The sequence below is a fragment of the Thermobia domestica genome, chromosome 5, assembly GCF_964235325.1.
Source record: "Thermobia domestica chromosome 5, izTheDome1.hap1.1, whole genome shotgun sequence".
NCBI classification, from domain to species: Eukaryota; Metazoa; Arthropoda; class Insecta; order Zygentoma; family Lepismatidae; genus Thermobia; species Thermobia domestica.
Genome location: NC_137458.1, coordinates 122548430 through 122571547, shown reverse-complemented (window position 1 = coordinate 122571547; position 23118 = coordinate 122548430). Strand labels below are relative to the sequence as shown.

The following is a 23118-nucleotide window of genomic DNA, read 5'->3' as shown; positions in this document are numbered from 1 at the left end:
ATGGTGATTTCCCCGTCGGAATAGTTAACGATTTAAAAACCCAAACCCTTTGTTACGAAGAAAAGAAAGCAGTATTGCTCCGTTGCCCGTTCAAAACGGGATTTTCCCCTGTGCATGATACTTGTTTTCATACTATGCTGTACATACTGTACATTTGAGTCTCATTGTATTATAATTATTAACTTCCGTAACCGAAATAATACAACAGAAACGGGATTTTACTTATTTTCACTTTAAATTATTTTATTTCGGAATTTGATTTAAATCAGCGATTTTTATTTAAAAAATCAGGTGATTTAAATCAGACTGATTTAAATCAATCCACCCTGATTGAAAACCACTTATTTCCAACAACTTTCCTTTCTAATACACAAAGAGTGCGTAATGAATGACTAGACCGGGACTCGAACCAGAGATCTTCGGCGTACTGTGCCGATGCGTTAACCACTACGCTACCCAGTCGGCTCCCAGAACAGCCATACACTTTCTGACTTCTCGGTGCTCTTCCACTCAGATTACATGGCTTGTACCCCAACCTAGCTGCTGTGCTCGGACAATCCAGTGTCCATGTTCAGAACACTGCTCACGGTTGTATTATCATTATATTAATGAAAGGAAGAAACAAAAGATTTAAACTTATTTTAACACACTAAATCCTCTGTAGGTGTGAATTCAATAATACACAAAAAGTGAAAAGGTGTATAAACTCTCACGATATGTATTATTGAATTCGCACCTGCAGAGGATTTGGTATTTAAAAATAAGTTTAAATCTGTTTGTTTGCTCCTTTCATTAATATAACTTTCCTCTCCTTCCATTTTCTTGTATGGAGATAACAGAGTTAGTCTACATTTTTAGATTTTTTTTTTATATATATATTCGGTAGTTAAGGGTTTGGCCCGAAACCTTTCAGCAACATGAAAAAAAAAAAAAAAAAAAAAAAAAAAAAAAAAAAAAACACAAAAATTATTTTGTTGACAACAACTCATTATGTTATGTATATAAGGTGAAATGTAAGTGTGAAGATTCATATATCAATATGATTATAAGGAATACTGGTACCAGACTCAACATAAAAAAGACTAATAATTGCAATGCTAGTATGCCAGTATTTTTGAGGCTTTTAAAACACAAAATTAGGGATGTACAGATTTTGTACTTGCCTTTATGACTGACAGAAGTGTATTCGATGTTTGCTACATTCCAAGTTGAATACGAAAAAAGAAAATTTGGATAAGGATTACGATATTAAGAAAACAAAATTTATGAGTGACTATCTGTACACATATGAGATGAAATACCTAAAGGTTAGAAATTTTCCACAAACTACGATTAAAAAAGAATTATCATAATCAAATGTTCAATATGTATAATTTCTTCATGGGCAATTGGAAACTGTGTTTTGATGTCGTAGCGATAAGTGGTTTCTTGAAAAGAGAATTGTCAAGTGATTATGAGTTTACACATTTATAAATAACATTTTGACTAATTTACGTACGCTATGTCAGTGTTCATTGTATATTACGAGTATTAGTGCTCCAATCTATTATAAACGTTAATTACTAACAAATGTAACATCGGTGCTTTCGTTAAACTATGCAAGTTATATTGTAGCAGTGACAAAACAGTATTTGTCATTTCTACGAACTCTCGTATCATCTAATGTGATGTTTAAGCACTCTTCTTCAAAATGCAAAGAAGAAAGTAGAAGTAATTTCGTAACTTTAAAAATCCAGAAAGGAGAACACTGGCAGTACGACTAGTCCATCAGATCATTTTATGCGTAAATACTACTTATACACAGGGTTTGCCCAAGTGGGCTCAGCCTGAAAAAAAACGCTGGGTTTTTTCGGGTTGGATCCACCTGGGTTTTTGACCTACCTTTCTGTTAGTATATTATTGGTACATCTAAGGTGATCACATTGAAAGTTATTTTTATCAGATTTTAAACTTTCTTTGGGCGAATTATATGCTTTCATGTTAAGGTAGACAACAACCTTCAACATAAGACCTTTATAAAGTTTCTGAATGCACTGAATGAATGAATTATTAAAAATAAAATAATAATAATAAAAATAAATAAAAAACTCACCTTAGCTTGAGATAATTATAGAACAAATTAATGTGTGGATTATGCTTATAGCCTATTTGAAGTAAAATAAGCATTTTGTATTTTAGAAAACACTTTCCGTGAATAGTGTATTTCCTGACTCGGCGCCACCGAGGGACGTTATCTCTCATACGTTGACGGGTTTAAGGTCATAGATGCCGGTACTAACAGTAAATATATAAATACATTAGTGAAACTATTAGTATTATTTCTTACCTTTGATGGTAACAAAAGTATTCAGTAAAGTTTGGTTTTCTAACAACAACAGTTTGGTTCAGTCATTTGTTGCTATTCTTCAAATAAGCATTCTGTAGAATTAACATCAGCAATAACTTGAGTTGATTTTGAGTTTAACGTCCCGTTCAGCAGCGAGGCTATATGAGACGTAGACCTACTGATTAAAGTGGAATCCGACCCGCCGGGAATCGGACCCGGGTCTCCCACGCCAAAGGCGCGTATGCTAACCACTTAGCCACAAAGGAGCTCACATCAGCAATAACGTAAAAATTCTTGTCAAAATTAAGAAGCTTAATGTTCGGAGAGCACCGAAGACTACGTGACGCTTACTATTTTAAGTGCTGAATTCAAACTTCAGTATTAATGGAAATTTCGATGTACAGTAAAGCAAGCTGCATTTTCAGGGAAAACCGGTCGTGAAAGAAGTGTTCGGGAAATTCCCGCAATTGAACCCACAAAGCATCGGAAGTGAATGCTTCAACAATAAAACTATTTATTTTACACTGGAAGATATTTAATTTCATTTAAGACATTTTGAAACACTTTATAAAATATGAATTATAAGCCTATCTTTGTTATTGTTTTAAATTAATTTTCGGAAAAGAATCGTCTTGCAACAAGTGCTCGGGAAATTCCCGTAATTGAACGTACACAGCATCGAAAGTGAACTTCAACAATAAAATTATTTATTTTACTTTGAAAAATATTTATTTCATAGACATTTTGATGAATTATGTCTTTGTTTTAAATTAATATAGCTATTTGCTATTCATATTTGGCGAACGTTACTGAGGCTCCTGAGATGACTCGATCTATATTTGTTCGTTTGTCTGCCTGTATCACACAGTGTTCAACTTTCGGTGTTTTAAATTTTCAGGATACTAGCCGGAGACACACTAAATTTCCTGTATAGATTTTGGCAGCATACCAACGTAAAATTACAAAATGGGCCCTTTTCCTTTTTTTCTTTCTTTCTTCAAATTAGCGGATATCCACGCTACAAAGCGCAATTTTCAGTCTTTCAAGTTGAAATTTTCAGAGTGGAAACACGAGAGACTAAATTAGCTGTACATATTTTGGCGGCACAAAATTTCAAAATGGCGGTCATTTTTTCAAAATAGCGAGTATCCATGCTACAGGGTGCAATTTTCGGACTTTTTTAGTTGAAATTTTGAGGGTAGAAGCACAAGATATTCTAAATTTGCTGTATATATTTTTTTCGGCGATTCAATATAAAATTTCAAAATTGCGGCAATTTTTTCAAAACAGCAATGAACAGAAAATTGTTGCAAGTTGTGAGAATGACAATCTTTAAATGTAAATCATATTGTAACATTTTTAAGACATTGAAATATTTCGAAAAAAAACAATTAAACCCGAAAATATCCGAAAAACCCACATGGGCCCAGGTGGGTTGGTTTTTTCAAAAATATCCGGGTTTTTCCAACCCTGCTAATACAGAATGATTATAAATGATTCATCGGGTCTGAGTCACATCAATAAACGTATCACACATACAATAATGAATTACACGTGAAAATATACAGAAACTATCCAAGTTAAAAATGTTCGATGTGGCTTCCTATCATTACACGACACACATCTATGTAGCAGTCTAGTTCCTCCCCGCACACGCGCTCCAGTACTCCTTATTAATAGTCGTAAGTGTTATTGGTAGTAGAGGCACATACACTGTATCTTTCACATGTTCCCAAAAGAAGTAACAAATTTGTAACTTCTGTGGGCTACGTACCAAACTCGCCCTAACTCGCTCCACTATTTTATCAGAAACGCTTGGACGTTCTGTTTTTACCTTTACACGGCAGCCAGTGTCAAACTGTTGATACCATCTCAGAATGTTTTGGTCACTTGACGGTCCAACAGCAAATTGTCTACGGAATGCGTACTGTACGGTAATAACTAAAATAATAATAATAATAATAATAATAATAATAATAATAATAATAATAATAATAATAATAATAATAATAATAATAATAATAATAATAATAATATTTATCATATTCCAAAACACAGAATGCTTTTTGCTACATACACGCCAATTTGGAAACTAGGTCGCCACGAGTCAAGATATGAATATGAGAAATTAAGACTTCAAAATGTGTTATTTCGTTTTTCATCATCAACATAAAACGTACTGTATTAATGGTTTTCGACATAGTTCACTTTAATACCCGATGAATCATTTAAATCACTCTGCAGTATGCTCAGTGCACTCGGTTTCAAGATATACTCATATGCGTTAAATGTGCAAAAGGCAATTGTAATTATTTCTTACGGTGCCCTATTTTCTGTATACAATTGTCAATTTTTGGTAATCAAGACTTCCACTTTCTTCTGAGCTTTTAAGCTAGGAACGGAGCTAACGGTTTGTTTAGATTAGGTGAACAAACTCTTACAAGAATATTAACCAATTATATTCTCACCTGCTCAGCTCATGGACTCTAACAGTATTATGTTGCAGAGGTGTGAGTTCGTAGCGAAGAACTTGTAAAGCATCTAGTATATGCCCATCTTCTAAGTACTCCAAGTATTTTTGCTCCAGCAATAGAAATTTCATTTCCTGGTACAGTAATATAAATAACATTTTCATAATATTAATCCGAACACTTATGTTTACAATAACTGTAAACACCAAAAAATACTAATTATATTTAACATTTTTTCTAAATATTATATATACATATATATTCCTCAGTATAGGATGCCCCAAAGGACTGAAATCTATGCAAAGATGATAGTTGATACGCTACATCTATAAATAATCTGGAATCTGATACGCTTGTCAGCAAATAAATTCTAACATTGTCAACTGAATGTTAATGGGACAGCACATCGACTATATCTGTACGATACGAATAACAGGGTTACTTCAAACATATATAAAACTTACTGTTTTCAGATTTTTGAGACACCCTTCCAACCAGATTCAAAATAGCTTAATTTTATATCTTTAAAGAGGCCTACTCACACGTTTACGATACAAATAATTATAAACAATGCAACAGCTTTACAGAAATAAGCACAATACGTGAGTATACACATATTCGGCTTATTTCACAGAAAACGAACTATGCTTCAGGCAGGATCGATATATATTTATTTTCGTTTAGAAGGTTCAAAAATTAAGCAATATCTATGGAAAAATGCTCCAGATCGATTGGTTTAATCTATTATTTATTTAAATACTTGCTAAAATGTCCGTTTTTCGTACGAGAATATGTTTATGTAAAGTATCTGAACTCCTTCTTACCCTTTGAATACGCATGGGAGATGAATTGAGAGTTAAACGGCATCGCCAGTGTCATAATTTATCTCATGGATTGGACACTAATTTCGGTCCTTTTCCATTATTTTTACTTGTCACCCCCTTCCATCTCACTCGATACTGATGGGGCTGAACTTTGACTTCAATGGTGTCGAGTGTGTTAATATTAATCTTAGCAACCCCGGATGGACTGGGCACTAATATCGATCGTTCTCAACTACGTTTACATATCATCCTCTCAAACCATTTCGTTTTTTTATCGACAATGTGCTAAAACCTAAGTTAGGACAGAGTCTACTAATACACCAAAAATCATCAAAATTGGGGGAGTGTTCTAGAGTTTGCGGATAACCATCATTACATTCATTTTCATATATATATGCCCCTCTCCCTTAAAACTGGAATTTTCAGATACTGAGACACCAGCCTATTAAGTTTTATCTTTCTAAGTTGACAGGATCGTGGGACACTAAATTTTTCGTATAAATTTTGATCTCCTTTAGGATACACATTTTAAATAAAGAAATATGTCTAAAACCTAAGCTAGGCGATGGTCAAGTCAGGTACCAAAAATAATCAAAATCGATGCAGCGATGTAGGAAATGTTCGAAGATAAACATAGTTGCTCTAACTTATATATGTATAATATAATATAATATATATAATTTGTCACATATTTAAATATACATTTTCATACACCATACAGTTATTCCCTCACCTTTCACTTACTACATCTAACGTATACTGTGAATCAACTTTACTGTTTCGGCAATCCCTGTCGCCAGTTTCATGTGAGTTACTTACGGACGCCAAAGAAATTACACCGATTGCCGAAACAATTTAGTATATTCACAGTACACTTCAGACGCAGTAAATAAAAAGATTAAATAACTTTCAAAAATTAAAAAATAAAGAGTTGATTCAAAAGGTAATTACCTCAAGTCACAGCCAAGATATAATTCTCTCTCTTTACAAGATGTTTTAAGTAGATAAGTTATCATCATAAAGCAATTGTCTTAATGATACTTTATACCAAACTGCCTTAAACGGTATAATCTTACAGAAAATTGCAATTTTCAAAGAAACGAAATAATAGCAATTGTTTCCAACATGACAGTTCATTAAAAAGAAATTTTAAAAAATAAAACCTGTTATCCGGGACAAATTGTCTTGTTATATAAAAGAGTCAAACATTAAGGTAATGATTACTATACTATCACATGGTATAGATATGAAGTGAGGAAATATAATTATGAAAACTTTCTTTTTTCACATACTCTGTATATACGTTATACACGTAAATAAAGAAATAACACTATATTTAGAATAACCAAAGTACATAGAATATTATCTGAGATGGAACATTACTATCGAAATTATGATTAGCACCTACTTCACATATAGCCATTACGTGTAATCATCGTTTGGTGGAAACAATACCAACTGCTAAGAGATACATTTTTATTGCTATATATCGTTCTTGTTTCAGCAAGTTCTGGCATTATCGAGTAATTCGAACGGTCTTATGATTTGTATTATGGTATATGAGCATAATCTTAATTCTTGAATTTATTTTTTCTCGATAAACAAAGGGTCAAGCGAAATGTACTTTTCAAGAAAGAAAAAAAAATGCAATATTGAGCATTCATTGCTTCTACATGATATTGACCCTCCCTGCTTGGGGAGGTCCACGTCTTATATAGCCTCGGTACTAAAGAGACGCTACACTTCAATAAACAAACAAACAATACATCAAATTGGTTGGTTCGATTGGAGTTTAACGTTCCTTTCAGCAATGAGGCTGTATCAGACGTGTACTTACAGTTTAAAGTGGAACAATCTGAACCACCTAACGCGTTCTAATTTCAAGGCTCTCCCACCGGAAACCAGACCGGGGATCCCGTACACCAAAAGCCTCATCAAACTGGGTTTGAATAAAAGTATGCTCCTATCACTATCGGCACAGTGAAAAAAATAAAATAAACTCTGAAACAAACTTCTGGAAGAATTCGTATCTTGTTCACTCTATCACGTTATACGATATCTATTTGACAATGGTCAAGATTTAATACACTTGCTTTCAAAGTGATAGACATTAAGATCACTACTTCAGGAAGTAAGAGATTTAAATCACTGGTATTAGTTTATTTTCGACTCTACTGACTTAAACTTATTTTCTTGCCAAGTGTATCCTGCAGAGTCCAATATTAATATAATGTCAATGAGCTACATCCTTTGAGTGACAATAATATTTTAACATCAGGAACAAATCAACAATAAACACACTAATAAAATAATTAATCTATAATACTTACGATCAAACTTTGTGAAGAATCTTCCAGCAACGACTTTAATTCCGTCAAATCGTTATCGGCCTATAAAGAGACAACAGTGTAACTTCAGATGTCAACTAACTCACGTTAGAAATGATAATGCACTAGTAATATCACATCTGAAAGCTGTGTTAGTTTATAATATGTGTCAACAACAAAATCTAAATATGAACTAAAAAAAAATGTTAAATAATGTTCATTAAGTATGGTTTGTTTGTTATTTATAATATATCGATAGTATCTTGACGGTATTCAATGCTGTAAGTGCCATTTCTGCTACGGACAGCCAATTCTTTTTTCATATACTTCCGATAGTCAATATTACCTATCTTTATAGAAAGAACATCAAAACCTGTAACTATATTGTAAATATCAGGTCAAGGAAGTCGTTACCTAATGGATGGTGCGATTCAAATATCCAACTGAAGTATCAATTTCAAAGGCCAAAATATTGAAAACTACTAGGCAAAGTGGTCTTTAGCTGAAGCAACACACTTTTACTATCACTCAGTCAACGAATAGCTTTCACGGCAAAGTAAGTCTGGAATTTGTGATACAAAGAATCTTCAGCCGCATGTGCCACCACTCGATAAGCAGGGAGTCAATAAGTGAGAAAGTAACAGAAAGATATGGCAATCGGTGGAGAATACAGTAAAAGAGAATCGGTTTTATGCTACAACCCATAGAAAGTCTGTATAGCCCTTTGAACGACAGGAGGACACTCCAGAACTGTTGATGAATTCCTTCGTACGCTCCTTCGGTGCAAGAGACTCAGATTCGATTCCCGGTGGCAGATTATGTGGTTTGGATCCCACGTCAATCTGTAGGTCTACATCTCATATAGCATCGGTGCTAAACGGGACGCTAAAACTCAAACTCAACCATGTCTGTTGACCACTGCTACATGCTTACGGAAAAGTTTGCGGTGCATTTCCTGGAATTCAGGACCGTATCGATCCGCAGGGATGATTTCACCTCAACAGGGAATAAAATGGTGGATCACCGTCTTATACCACCATTCTGACATCACCCCCTCTGCAGGTGGCGTGGTGGCTTTGGAAACCATACTGGACGCGATCCAATCACTGCAATGATCGTTTATGATTATCATAGCAAATTTATTTTTCTTCAGAACTTACAATCCGATGCAAGAAATCTTCCCGGTTATTACGTTCAATCAGAGAACTACACACGTCCAGATGGCGATCTTTGTTGACCGATGACAACTAATGTGGTACCTATAAGTCCAATTTCTTCACCTTATCGATTGCGTGAAGCAGCCTAACTCCTTTGCAACTGCACTAATACTCTTCCGAAGGGTCGCTTCTATGGCATTCCTGAGGAGCTCATCCGCGAGACTCATTTTTCAATGATCTGTCATCGGCAAGAAATTTCAACTAACCAACAGCATATGGAAAGTTCATACACTCCTGGCCCAAACTCACTGTTCACCTGTTTAGATGTACACAATGTCCCAGTTTGAACTTGTAAAGAAAAATCACTCACAGCTTTTTTTCCTCCATGTTCAGCCCTGTTCTCATAACTATGTTCAAGAAAGCACTGCCTCCTGATTGATTGGATATCCCAGTTCATTTTTTGAACAAATAAGAAGTATGTGATATAATACGCGTGACTTCAGTACAACCATTGAGTTGCGTTATAAAGAATAGTTTCCAAACAGTAATACAATCGGATATACCAGCCCAATATAAGCAAAGACGATTATGAACATTGTCATTCAAACTGTAAAAATTCTTCTCCGAAAGAATGCTGCTGGTTATAAGACACGTAAGATGACACTTTATAATTTAAATTTGGAAAGAAAAAGCTTAAAAACAAACAAATAAACATGGAGAAAATGGCCTCAAACTAATCTATAATTGAACTTTGCTTGGGATGTGTTTTTACATTAGGAATACATGCATAAACACATATATGAAGTACAACTATTATTATCTGTATGAAAAATTAATTAATAATTTAATGCATGAAGTAAATGTTTCCTATTCTTATAACTAACTTATATATAAAAAATAGGAAGTAATTACTATTTCTTACTTTTTAAGGTATCATTCTGTCATCAAGTGATGACCTTATCTTTTCTATAATACCGAATATCAAACCTAACCGACTTCCAAAGCAATGTAGCTGATGCTGATCTCTTCTTCTTCCTCAGGAGGCGTCGATAGTATATAACTCACTGGAGATGAAAACAGTCTTCAGGTGGGTATATGGAAATCTTTTGGAATAAAATCTTTAATTATAATGTACGATGTTTATGCTCTTTAGGGTAAAGGAGACAAATTAATTGTAAAGTGAGTGATTATAGGAGAATTGGCATAAAGTTAATGGGAAGAAACGGGAAAATACCAGGGTGAAAAAAAAAACATAATTTTTTAAAAAAATCATATTTTTTTAAAAAAAATCATTTTTGTTGATTTTTTTATTTTAATCTTTCTCCTCGTATAATACAAGTGCCGAACTGAAGGAAAAACATTAGGAATTAGTATTAAGTAAAAATATTGGGGGTTCAATTTTGAATTAATCCAGAATCGTAAACTTATTTCAATCCCAAACAATGTTTCTTAAGCATTAAGGAAAAAGTATAGCATCGTTTACCAACATGACACTTTTTTTTTTTTTCATAAAAGTTACTGATATTTGGCAGGGACATATTAAAAAAAAAAAATCGGAACTAGCTTGCGGCACGAAATTACATATAAAATATATAAATTTCGCATAAAGTTATAAAATCTAAAAAAAAAAAAAAAAAATGTTTCGGAAAGAGGATCGGACCCCTCTAAATACGCCCCTATAATCTGGAAACAGACAGACACGCACACACACACACACACAAAATAAATAAATAAATATCGTCTTAAATGTCGATGGTGATTTCCTAGATGGAATAGTTAACGATTTAAAAACCCTATGTTACGAATAGAAGAAAACAGGATTGTCTCGTTGCCCGTTCAAAACGGGATTTTCCCTAATCATCCTCTGCATGAAACACTCGTTTTCATACTGTGCTATACAAACATTTGCGTCTCATTGTATTATAATTATCTTTCATAATCGAAATAACAAAACAACAACGATTTTACTTATTTTCACCTTAAAATTAAATTATTTCGGAATTTGATTTAAATCAATCCACCCTGGAAAACACCGAGAAAAAACCTGTCAATCACAGGTGAGCATTCTACCACTGAATCATGTTCCCTAACAAAGGATTATCACGGATGAATGCTTTGTAGGTCAGATAAAAAATTATCTTGAAACTCTATTATGTGCCAAGCATTCATAGTCACTCAAAACAACTGAAACAGTCTGCTTTGTTTTAAAAGCATTCCATCCGAAAACATCCAAAATCGATGTTACACAATATTCTAACATATTGTAACAAAACTTTTTTTTTCCCTTTTCTTGCATGACATCCATTCCAAAATTAAATCAAACTGAAAAACCGTTAAATAAGGAAGGATTTGAGAAATAAACACTTCGGACCTATGCACTGCCCTACTGTTTAAGAAAATAAGCGAGCTATGGAAGAATTAGTGGCATGACAATGTAAATGAAAGAATCACAGTGATTCCCGGTTCAGTAACATGAAGTTTACCAGAGAGTTCCCCGCCCTGTTATACATTCTTCTGTCACACTCAAAAGAACCGGAACAATCAAGAACTGAAGGGCCAACACTCTCGTTAACATACAAAGAAACGAATTAATGATTCATGTTCCCTAGTTTTCATTTAAATGAAATGAAATCTTTAAGCTTTACGTCCCATGTTTATGTCGGTTAGGCTAAAGGAGATGGTGATGATGAGAGATGAATGAAATGATGGAATGAAGAAAGTAGGAGGAAACGGGAGAACCTCGCGAAAACCCACGAGCACGGTGTTTGTCCACCCCAAAGTCCACACGACGCGAACTGGGATCGAACCAGGGACCCCAAGCACCAGAGGTGAACTCTCTACCACTAAGCCACCGCGCCCCCAGTTTTCATTTAAATTTTAGATTGTATTCTGCGATGACTATGAAACAATGCAGACTATGAAAACAGCACTTCCAAGCCTGCATAATCATTGCGCAATTTCCGTTCCTTCTAAGCAGCATTCACATTGATTCAACATACGGTATTCGCTTTTTTTTACAGTACATTTTTTACGAATCTGCCTACACAGTACTTTTTTTCCCATCTGAAAATATCTGGAAGAAAATAATTCTCTATTCTCTAGAAACTGACATGGTCTGGCTACTGTATGTTTATCAAATATACATTTCAATTAATTCGAAACAAAATAAAACAAAACAAAAAGATACCTTGGCCCAATCTCCTTCCATAACATGTTGTCGAAATTTCGCAGCAGCAGGATGATCCAATCGACATCCCGATTCTTGCATTAGCAAATCAGCTGTACGACTGAAACAATAGGAATGAAAAATTACAACAGCTTAGAAAGCTTTCGCATGATTAACCCAAATTAAAAATTTACATAGAGCAAATGCCTTTAATGTTAACTAAAATTAATAATACTGTGTGTTTATTATAACTGTTTGATAAATAGGCTTTCTTGTACAGATCTATGTACTAATTTTATATATCGAGTTTTATTTTTATCACTATACATATTCAGAGTACAAAATACACACGTGTTACATCGCACTCAAAGGTTTTCTGTTTGCTTAAGTGCATGAATTATTTTAGCCTTTCATTGTTTAACGTGAAAACTATATTACCTTGAAAATGTAGGTCTTTCTTATACATTTTATAATTTTATTCATGTATGCTAAAAATTTACTTCGATTACAACGATCTTTTCCATACAGTACTTCAGCTGAATCATTTTCTTCTTTTTCGACACTACACAAATTTGCTAACCTATATTCTACTGGTCTGAAAATGTTAATAAATATTCTAATTTTAATTAAAAAAAAGTGACACAATTCAAAATTATCAACTCTTCAGGACAATGAGTTAAAGATGGCATTGAGGTTAACACAGGTAAACAAAGGACACAATTGTTTCCTGATGTTTTCACACAGAACTCTCCTAGTCTTCAGGACAGTCAATAAGAATCATTTTTGAGTTATATCACATTTTTTTATTAAAGCTACATGACCTACCACATAATCAACTGTGTTAAATGTCAGTGGACTACTTGATGTACTATTTTACAAGTGCTCAGCAACAATGATATAAACAATATCTTTTTTTTTTCTGAAAGATCTTTCAAAAAAATCAAATGAAATTAAAGGTAGATATAAACGTTAAGCAATGTTAAAGAATTGTTTTCTCGATGAAGGCGTATATATATATATATATGTATATCTTTCTCTCTCTCTTTACACTAACACAAGCCTAAAATAAGTAGTTGTGGTACCACTAGTGACAATACTTCTCAGTCATCTTAAAGATAGAGCTGATCTATTAATATATATGACGCCATAAGTCAAAAATAAATCAATTCTTATAAATGAAACAAATAAAACATGTTAAGATGCATGTCATAAAAAGAAAACTACACCAAGTTTCGTACAAGTAAATATCTGTGAAGACGAAGCTCTGTGGAAGGAAACACGATTGAGTGCCAAAATGATACCAAGAATATAATAATTCGATTACGATTCCCAGAGCACACAAAATGTAAGTGTTGATTTCGTATGGGTGGTTCATTCTTGAAAAGTTATACATAAAATTAGTTGTTTTGGACACTTGACTGCTCAACGGTGGTTAATAGTGTTTAGATCCGTGGTTCTCAACCTGGGAGACGTGAAGAGTGAGCAAGTGGGGGAGACAATGTACTAATAAAATCAACTTCATTCGTAATTACAAATATTATGAATGTCGTAACAAGGCAAGCGTTAAATTAAGTATCGTACAAACACAAAATACTTATTGAGAAAGACCTGTGGTTTCATTAAGAATGAAGTTGGTATTAAAAAATAAAATAAAAAACTACTATAAAGGGCTGCAGAAGTCTTACTAAAATATATGTAAATTGATAAAAATATTACTATTAATATTATGGATGGCATTTAGTATCTCCCCCAACTCGTTTCATTGTTCCAGAACCGAGTACCTTGTTTTTGTCTAAATTGTGATAAAGGTAGAAGTACAAGGGCCCTGGGAGCTGGGGGTGTATTTTGTAAAGTGACACACTGTAAATCTTATATGTGCGAGATACTAAATATCAGCCAATATTATTATTGAAGATTTGAGCATTTAATGTTGCATCTAAAATAGCATTAAGAAGTCATACAAAAAGAACATTATGACCAACAAGAGGGAAGGAGGGGGAGTGAAGAATGAAGGATTACGAAGAGGGGCGCTATGTAAACAAGGTTGGGAAACACTGGTTTAGATCAAGCAGTAAATTGAAATGGGAAGGGAAAATAATTCCAATACTTCATGAGTATGGAAGCTGGAATATGTAACATCTTGTGGTTCTAATAGTGACTGAAATTTAATTAATAAGGAAAGTTTTCATAACCCAGCCTGAAGACAATTCTTCATACACTTGATACTTTTAACATTCTCTGGTAGTCTGCAAGTTCAGGGTATATGAAGCACATTATTTTTTTAGTGCAACTTTCCGTAAATGAACCACTACATACCCAATTTATTTGGATACCTTCCTCTTTACCATTACAAGTGTAATAACGAAAATAGGGTATGCCATACTGGGAAGAGCTAAAGTCAACACGAAATTTATATCTTATGCTCTACTATAAGTAGTTTGCTTGTAGTAATCTGTAGGAATGACCCACCCTTACAACATATAGAACAGAACAAAAAGGCACTGTAATAACTGTATCTCTGCTTACAATTATGAAATCACAAGAAAGAAAGTATCAAACAAATGTGACGAAAAAAAGCAACACGGGTTCACTTCTGTACACGGTACTGATGTGGCGGAAGGTTGTATACGGTCCAGTGTCTTTGACACCACTTCTTTCTATTGATTTTCGTTTGATTGCATGATATAATGTTATATTAGGTTCTACTAGGTTAGGTTGGGTTAGGTCAGGTCATGTTATGTTAGGTTAGCTTAGCTTAAGAGGTCCAGTGTAGTTTTGGATTCCCTTAACGGAACATGGACCCACAATAAAACTAGTTATGCCACACCCGAGCATGATTCGTATCTTACACTTAGCACTAGAGCCTGTATGCTAAAAACGGATGTTAAACGTGAATCAATCTATGGATGTTTTATGCTATAGTATGGTCAATAAATCAAACAGTCCTACAAGGGTATACTAATAACCTACAGTGAGGTTCAATTATTTTACAAAATACAACTGATCTCTATAATCATGTTGTAATATCGTAAACTCCTATTAGTTGACAAAAAATTACGTCTGAACCTAATCAATGGAAATCTGAACTGTAAATCACATATTAATATTGTAAATCACAATGACATATGATAGTAGTAAGTTCCTAAACTTTCTATACTAAATGTACGCTAACAAGATGCCAATATAAGGAAACATGATTTCTCATTTCATTTATTTTATTTTTCTCTTGCTAAAAGCTAATGATTTAAAGTTACAAATAGTAACATAATTCTCAAACCGTATTGCATGAGAACTTTTGAGTACATTCATGGAGGATACGAAAAGATACACCTATAAGTGATTCACAGAACAAAGACTTCAAGATATTCTAGATACTACTTCTTTATAATTTATCGAAAGCTTTGATACTGAATTTATATTTTAATACGCTCCCTGCCATGATTCATGGGAATAAATTTTGCAAGGAACTACAACTTTGCTAACAGGCACAGCTGGAACAGCTGGCCAGAGGGGGAGGGGAAAGAGTACGAATAAACAAAGACATACTTTAGGCCGATGCTTTTCAAGTGTTGCCCAATCAATCGTACGATGTCCTGATTTGTTTTGTCAATTATCTTCGGGGTGATCTCTCCATTTGTTTCGCCATTAATTGCACTATTTTCGGACAAACTTTCAGTTCCGTTTTGCTGACTTGACGATGGTTCGTGGTTTTCAGCTGCTCCATTATGTTGTGCACAGCCATTCGCTGCTTGCTGCATTGTAGCTTCGAAAGTGCGTTGCTTTTTGCGCGGTGGCGGAGCTAGTCCACCGTCGTCAGACTCCCCACTCGAGGCCAGGCTTGCTAACGGGTCGCCGTGATGGAAGCTGCTTCAGGACGACCCTTCGCAATAAATTTTGTGCGATCAACAATATTGCGAAACACACAAACAAAACACAACACACACGATTTGGCAAAAATCAACACATCACCCACTCATATCTATAGCACAACCTGCTGAGCATGTAAACAGCAGTACTCCTATTCGAGAGACGTCACTTCCATAGCACAGAATACAAAACACACAGTCTTTGCACTTTCACCTGACAGCTACAGCATTCAACTCTTATTTATTTTATGTTTCTAACAAATATTAGCGAAAACTTTATATTTTTAATAAATTGTGTTACAAATAATTACTTTTCAACACATTACAAGTTCAAATCAATAATAAATTATCTTATTATGACCATATACTCTTATGTTAGATGTAAATCTCATATAGAGTTTTCATACTGTTCTATTGATTCATTACCTCAATCAACTTCATTTAGTATTTTTTACCAGTGTCGGCACCTTTGATATAAATATGAAATCTAACAATCTGTTGATTTATTTGGTTTATTATTATATAAATAATCTAAACTATTCTCTTATTTAATTTTAATTTTTATGTTTATTTAACTAAATGTGAGGAGAAATAGGCTACAATTAAATGACCTTCCGGCTAGGGTTGCCAGATTTTGTAAACGAAAAGCGAAACACCAATCTTAGGCTATATATATAGGTCAGGGTTCCTACTCATTTAGTCAGAATCAGTTAATTACCTTTCTTTTCCAGGTTACTAGTCACAATTTTCCAGTTCATTCTATACACAGTTAACACAAATGTAGTCCCACAAGGGGTGTATAAATAATGTAAAAACGTAAGGTAAGAAGAGCTGCATGGCGTCCCTTATTCCGATTTCTTGTATTTAATAAATCCAAATATAGCGAACAAAAGGTCAAAATACCCCTTCGGAAGAACACAGGTTTTGCTATTACCAATATATTTCCACTGGCAAAATTTATCTAATTTTGGGTTTAGCGTCCCTTTCAGAAGCCAGGTTATACCCAGTGGCGGCGATTGGACGGTAAAAGAGAGGAGGGGGGCAAGACATGAATATTTGTATATTAATGTTAGTTTACCTGGTTGTTTCTAATACTTTGCTCGACGAAAGGTTGTATAACTAATAGAATACTATATTTTTCAGTTAAAATATCGTATTTCATATCTTATTAAATAAATTGACAAGAGCAACGCGAGTAGGTACTAGTCCTTTGTACTCTTAAACAACGAAGATGTAAGAAGACATTTGATTCCTTGCTCACAGTGGCGTATTTACGATTTTGTTTCGGGGAGGGCTTTGCTAACTTTCGAGGGGGGGCTTTGCCTGAAAATGTGAAAATTCTGCAAGATATTTCATATACTTTACTATAGTAAGTAAGATTTCGGGGGGCTTAAGCCCGGAAGCCCCCCCCCCTTAAATACGCCACTGCTTGCTCATGAACATTTTAAAATTCTTTCTGGAAAATTGAGTGATCAGATTTGCAAAACAAGAACAAATTTGCAAAACAAGAAAATAGAAACGATAATATTAATCAAAGTCATGGATAATGAGGCTTGTTTTGCAAAAGTGATATTTAAACTGGGATTAATGGATAACATATTTTTAATTCCACAGATGCTATTAAATGTATGTTATTTATTACTCTTAGAAAATGAAAGACAGAAAATACTATAAGCGACATTTAAAGAAATACTTTTGCAGCTTCCCGAAACATGTTCGTTGCCATCAGGTGCAGTTTTCACTTACTTGGAATGCATCAAAATACAACAATACTTAGAATTACTCCACACTCCAGTTATACAAAACAATCCTAAAACCTAGAATTATGTCGAATTAACTAAATTCAATTGTATATCTATATACACTCGTACAACCCTAAACACACCACTCCACTCGTATGCACAACAATGGAAACGGGAGAAGTACTTTCTTATTTTGTGAAATGTCTTCTCAATTAGTTTCAAAACTGCTGACTAACATATCGAGCCATTGTAAGAAAAATTGAAAGTACACTGTAATTGTTGCGCTCCAATAGATTAATTTTCGGACATTCTCCGTGGCAATTAAAACGTGTAGCTTTCTTAACTCCATGGAAAGACAACCATTGGCGCAACGGCAAATATTATGTGGCACTTTTTTTTTTTTTTTTTTTTTTTTTTTTTTTTTTTTTTTTTTTTTTTTATGAACCAGTAATACATGCAAAAACTTTACATTTCCAAATGAAACTCTGTATGCATTAGTGCAGGAATGCAAATAACGACTCGCCCCGGGGTGAGTGGTTCATCGATACGGGCGTGTATTTAATATCATACCGAAGGTAAGTAAATGATTTCTATTGTGGAATGTGGGCTAGTGGCTTTTTTTTTTTTTTTTGAGCTAATAAAATTTTGTTGTTTATTTGCATCCCTGCATTAGCGGGTCATTTCAAAAAAGTGGGGGCAACTACCCCGCTTTGCCCCCCTAATCGCCGCCCATGGTTATACCTACTGATAAACATGGAATCCGAACCACATGAGCTTCCTCTCGGAATGGAACCCGGGCGTCTCACGCCAATGGCGCGTACACTAATCACTTAGCCACGAGAGAACTCTGCAAAAATTATCGTTTTATTATTGAGGTGTGCTAAATTCCCCTCCCCTTGCTACAGTAATGTTCACAAACTTCTTGAACTCTTTTTCCCGCTAGGTTGTAATGTATATACAGGCGTAGTTAGTGTGATTTCCAAAACAAAAATACTGAAGCGAACAATGGATGTTGTCACTGTAAGCACTGCTTGATAATAATAATAAAAGTAGAAATTTAAAATCAGAAGTCGGCATCTCTTTCAAGCACGTCTTACAAAAAATGCCTGATGTAATAGAATGGAAGTTTAAATTAAAATGTTCGGAGAAGGTACAATCATCCACTCTTACGCCAATACTTTGACGTTTCCAACTCACACACGCTATATATATTGTAACAAAAGAATATCATTAGTCAGGAAATTATTGGCATAACATATGCCCCGTCTCGAATATTTTTTAAAATCCTTTTTCCCGTCTGGAAGTTTAAAAATCTATAGGACAAAAGAATGGATGTGAATTGGCTACACAAATCTTCCAAAAACCTTCCGTTGTTAGGTGTGACATACTAGTTCTTGCAGGTTGAATTTTGTTTTCAAGCTGAAGAACGAAAACCGGGACAAACGCGTCCCGAAAGCCAAAGGCGCCGATTTCTCTGTAAATTTGGGGAAGAAGGGCATCCAGATACAGAAGGCATATATGAGGATTTTAAGACAAATTAAATTCAAATTATACCAAATACTGTATATTCATAAATACTATCCGAGGGGGGCCCACATGAGCTTTGGGGAGGCCCGGGCCCCCTCAGACCCCCTAGGATCTTCGTCCTTGCCGAAAGCCACTTTTGGGACAGTTAATTATTTCATTTAAAACCGGGACTGTCCCGGAGAAATTTCTTATAAAAGCATTAGCTACTATATATTGCAGAAAATCATATTTAGCTGTTAAGAAGTGGAAAAGACATTTAATGTTAAAAAAAAAAAAAATCATAAGATGAAGTTTTCCTATAGTTTCAGTAGATTAGAGTTGTTCTGATTTGTTTTTAACTTGCACAAAATATATCCATATAGCCTAAGTTTATTTATCCGATTCCTCTACAGATATATCTATTAAATTGTCACAAATTTATAAAACTAATGTGTTAACGATCATCGCTAACCAAAACGCAAATTTTGCGTTGCGTAGACGTAAACCTATATGTAATTGCACCCCAACTGTTATTGAGGATTCCACACCTGCTATCTGATTATGACATGATAATGAGAAAAGATAAATTTAATTATGTCAGAATAAACTTAACAAAGTACCGGTACGTAAACTGGCAACCTTGAAACTACAAATTTAACCCTAGGTCACACTTATTTTCTTGACACGGAAGTCACACTGGACCCCAGAAACTTTTTGGTCTTATTTAATGTTTTATTTTTTTTTATTTTAATTATATATATATATATATATATATATATATATATATATATATATATATTGCATTTTTCGTTTTACTATTCTGTGATAAACTCATCGTACTAGCCATAATAATAGGCAGTGTTGCCAATTGAATTTACATGGATGAGAAAGGTTTCAAAAGAACAACAGGGGAAAATCAGAACTAAAAGTAATTTCTCTGGGGTCTGTCAGACCCCAGTGTGACCACGGAGGGTTAAAGCATCCTTTGGAAAGTATTTGATATATATATATTGACACACACACCACACGAAAATTAAGAATCCCGTGGTGAATTTCGACTAAATTAAAAAATCTTGAGATAATACACACTTCGTTCTGTCTCATTAAATATCCCATACGTAATTAGGTAGCAAGAAGCAAATTCAATGACCAGGGGCGTACCAAGGGCCGGGCAACCTGGGCAACTGCTTGGGGCGTTAAAATGAGACTCAAAAAGTAAATTTTATAACGTGTTTTCTACTGACTTTTTTGCTTTATATTTTTATAAAGTAGCGTCGATTACATCATCTTTTTCCATCCCACCACAGAAGAAGAGAGTTTTATAGTACTAGGGGGGCTGTATCGACAAATGGAGACATGACATGTAGAAGAAATAGTGGAGGGGGAGTCGTTATTATTTATTGCGGACCATGTTCTTTATGAACTTTCACAGGCAATGAATGTTATTGGATTTTATATATTTTACTCTTTCAAAGTAGAACGGGAGAGGGACAGTATGTACAGTACTTACTTTTGATTTCTTAGAAACGGTACCGCCGCGCCAAACTGTCGGCCTTTTTTGAAAGTATTGTCTAGGAGATGTTATAGTTTCACTATTAGTGTTGCCACAAGACTAGACATAACCTCTTAGGACGAGACACGAGACGAGACGAGACAATTGATGAAATGTTTCGTCTCATCTCGTGTTTCTTCCAGACGTTTTTTGGGGGGCACTGCTTCTCCCCGGAGCTCTGAGAGTGCCCTCCGGAGGAGAGCAAAATAATACGTCTATAATGTAATAGAATAGTATCGGCAGTGCCCTCCGGAGTACTAAGTGTGCCCCTCCCCCTCCCCCGGAACAGTTTTCCTGAAAGAACGACTGGTCTCGATAATGCAAACACAGTTTTTGAATTTGTTTAAAAATTTACTAACTCGGAATAAATTATTTGCCTTCGGAATGTATACCAGAGTTTATTATTTCAAATGAGGTCTATCCTACAAAGAACAGGAAATACCTGAAGTTATTATTTTTAGAATGATTCTCACAAACAGTTTTTATTTCCATTTTCCGATCGATTCAAATTTAATTCAGTTGCTTCGCCGAACAATTGCTGCAAGCGACAATTTCTGTCACATTGAGATTTTAACAGAACAACGGTACTGTAATAGAAGTTCCAATTCTATGTAATATCATTTGATACTAGTTTGGAACTGCATAGTTTGAAACTGAAAAAGTACTCTTAATTTAAAGTCTATACATAATCAACAATTGTTTTTTCGATTTCTATAAACTTGGATTGTTGTCACTTGCAAGGTTGTTCGGCGAACATTTAATTACATTGTGATAGTGATTCCAGATTCAAGTACAATGTTAAAGCATTCATCGACATCAGTGTTTCAGAAGATTTCATTCCGGAGGCTGGTGAGGATACCTATGTATAAAAATCCTGTTATAGAAGTACAAGTACTCTTAATAGCAGTTTCATCAGTAAATAACCATTGTTACATGGTCTTTCTCGTTCCGAGCAAAGACAGAAAAGTGTAAACCTTTTTGGTAGAGTTTTGAAAGGATACTATACTGGTTTGACAAAATTTAGTTTTTTTTTTTTTTATGATGTTATTTGAACCTAATCCATTTTCGAAATCAGAAAGTCACATAGGTCTCATTTGTATTGACAAATATTCTTGTCGTAATAATTAATTACTCGTTCAATCGAAACTAAGCAGTTGTTGAAAGATTGTAGTCGTGTTTAAGTGATCCTGAATGTGTAACCTACAGAAAGCTGACGATCAACCTTCTTGTACTTCGAATGCACAAAATAAATTTAGCAGACGTCCAAGTAAATTTGATATCTTTTTCGAAATTCGAAAAGAAATAAACTCGAATAAAATAGTAACATGCCTATTGTGCAAGAAGAGGCACACAAAGACGGAATTGAAAGTGACTCATGGCTCCACAACAGAGTTAAAAAGACATTTGATGCATTTCCACCAAAAGGAATATAGTAAGGTTTTATATCCTGATTATTCTACAACTTCTGCAGGGTCAAGCACCAGACAAGAGACAATTCGATACTAATATGTTCCAGGGAGCTGAGAAGGAACAGGCAAGATCTTTTACTTGTATTTCTATTTTCCCAATTTTATTTTATTTTGTTTTTAATTTTCATTTAGTAAATGAGTAATTGCTTTGTTTGGAGGCAGTAGCGTTACATAGGAAATTTCTAAGATGAATGTTTTTGAAAATGATTCTTCCTTGAATCTCGAAAACTATAGATAATTTGCAAATTTACTCAGTTGCAAAGCTCTGTATTATTTTTGCTGAATTAGAACCCGAAAATTACAGTAATGCCTAAATTATGACTGTTGTGCGAAAAAAATGTTTGATTTTTTTAAAAGAGAAAAGCATATCCTTGGCAGTTATGCAAACTAGTGCAACCGAATTAAGATAGATAGATAGATAGATAGATAGATAGATAGATAGATAGATAGATAGATAGATAGATAGATAGATAGATAGATAGATAGATAGATAGATGCATTATATATATTACGGCTCTTTTTTCTGTAATTTTAGACCAGTGCTATTCAACCGGGGGTACGCGTACCCTGAGGGTACACGAAGATGTTTCTGGGGGTACGTAATCCTAAAATAAGCATATTTTCAATATTCAAGCAAGAATGGAGAAGTTGGTCTCTCAGAAACAAGGTCAGTCATGTTATTAACAGGTTAGTTCTAAAGTTCCGTTTAGTT

The 23118-nt window shown here is 34.3% G+C and overlaps 1 protein-coding gene across 2 annotated transcripts in view; it reads right to left on the bottom strand.

Moving 5' to 3' along the window:
* Positions 1-16316, bottom strand: part of LOC145686088 (WD repeat-containing protein 26) — a 65864-nt gene extending 49548 nt beyond the window's left edge. Inside the window, exons 1-4 of one of the 2 annotated variants that reach the window (XM_081759024.1) lie at positions 15818-16316; positions 12293-12392; positions 7952-8011; positions 4795-4937 (exon numbers count right to left, since the gene is read on the bottom strand). In XM_081759024.1, the coding sequence (XP_081615150.1) occupies positions 4795-4937; positions 7952-8011; positions 12293-12392; positions 15818-16029 (515 nt within the window). In that variant the 5' untranslated portion in view covers positions 16030-16316. The remainder of the gene's footprint in view (positions 1-4794; positions 4938-7951; positions 8012-12292; positions 12393-15817) is intronic. The other variant, XM_081759025.1, reaches the window with a different exon arrangement.
* Between the last annotated feature and the right edge of the window lie 6802 nt (positions 16317-23118).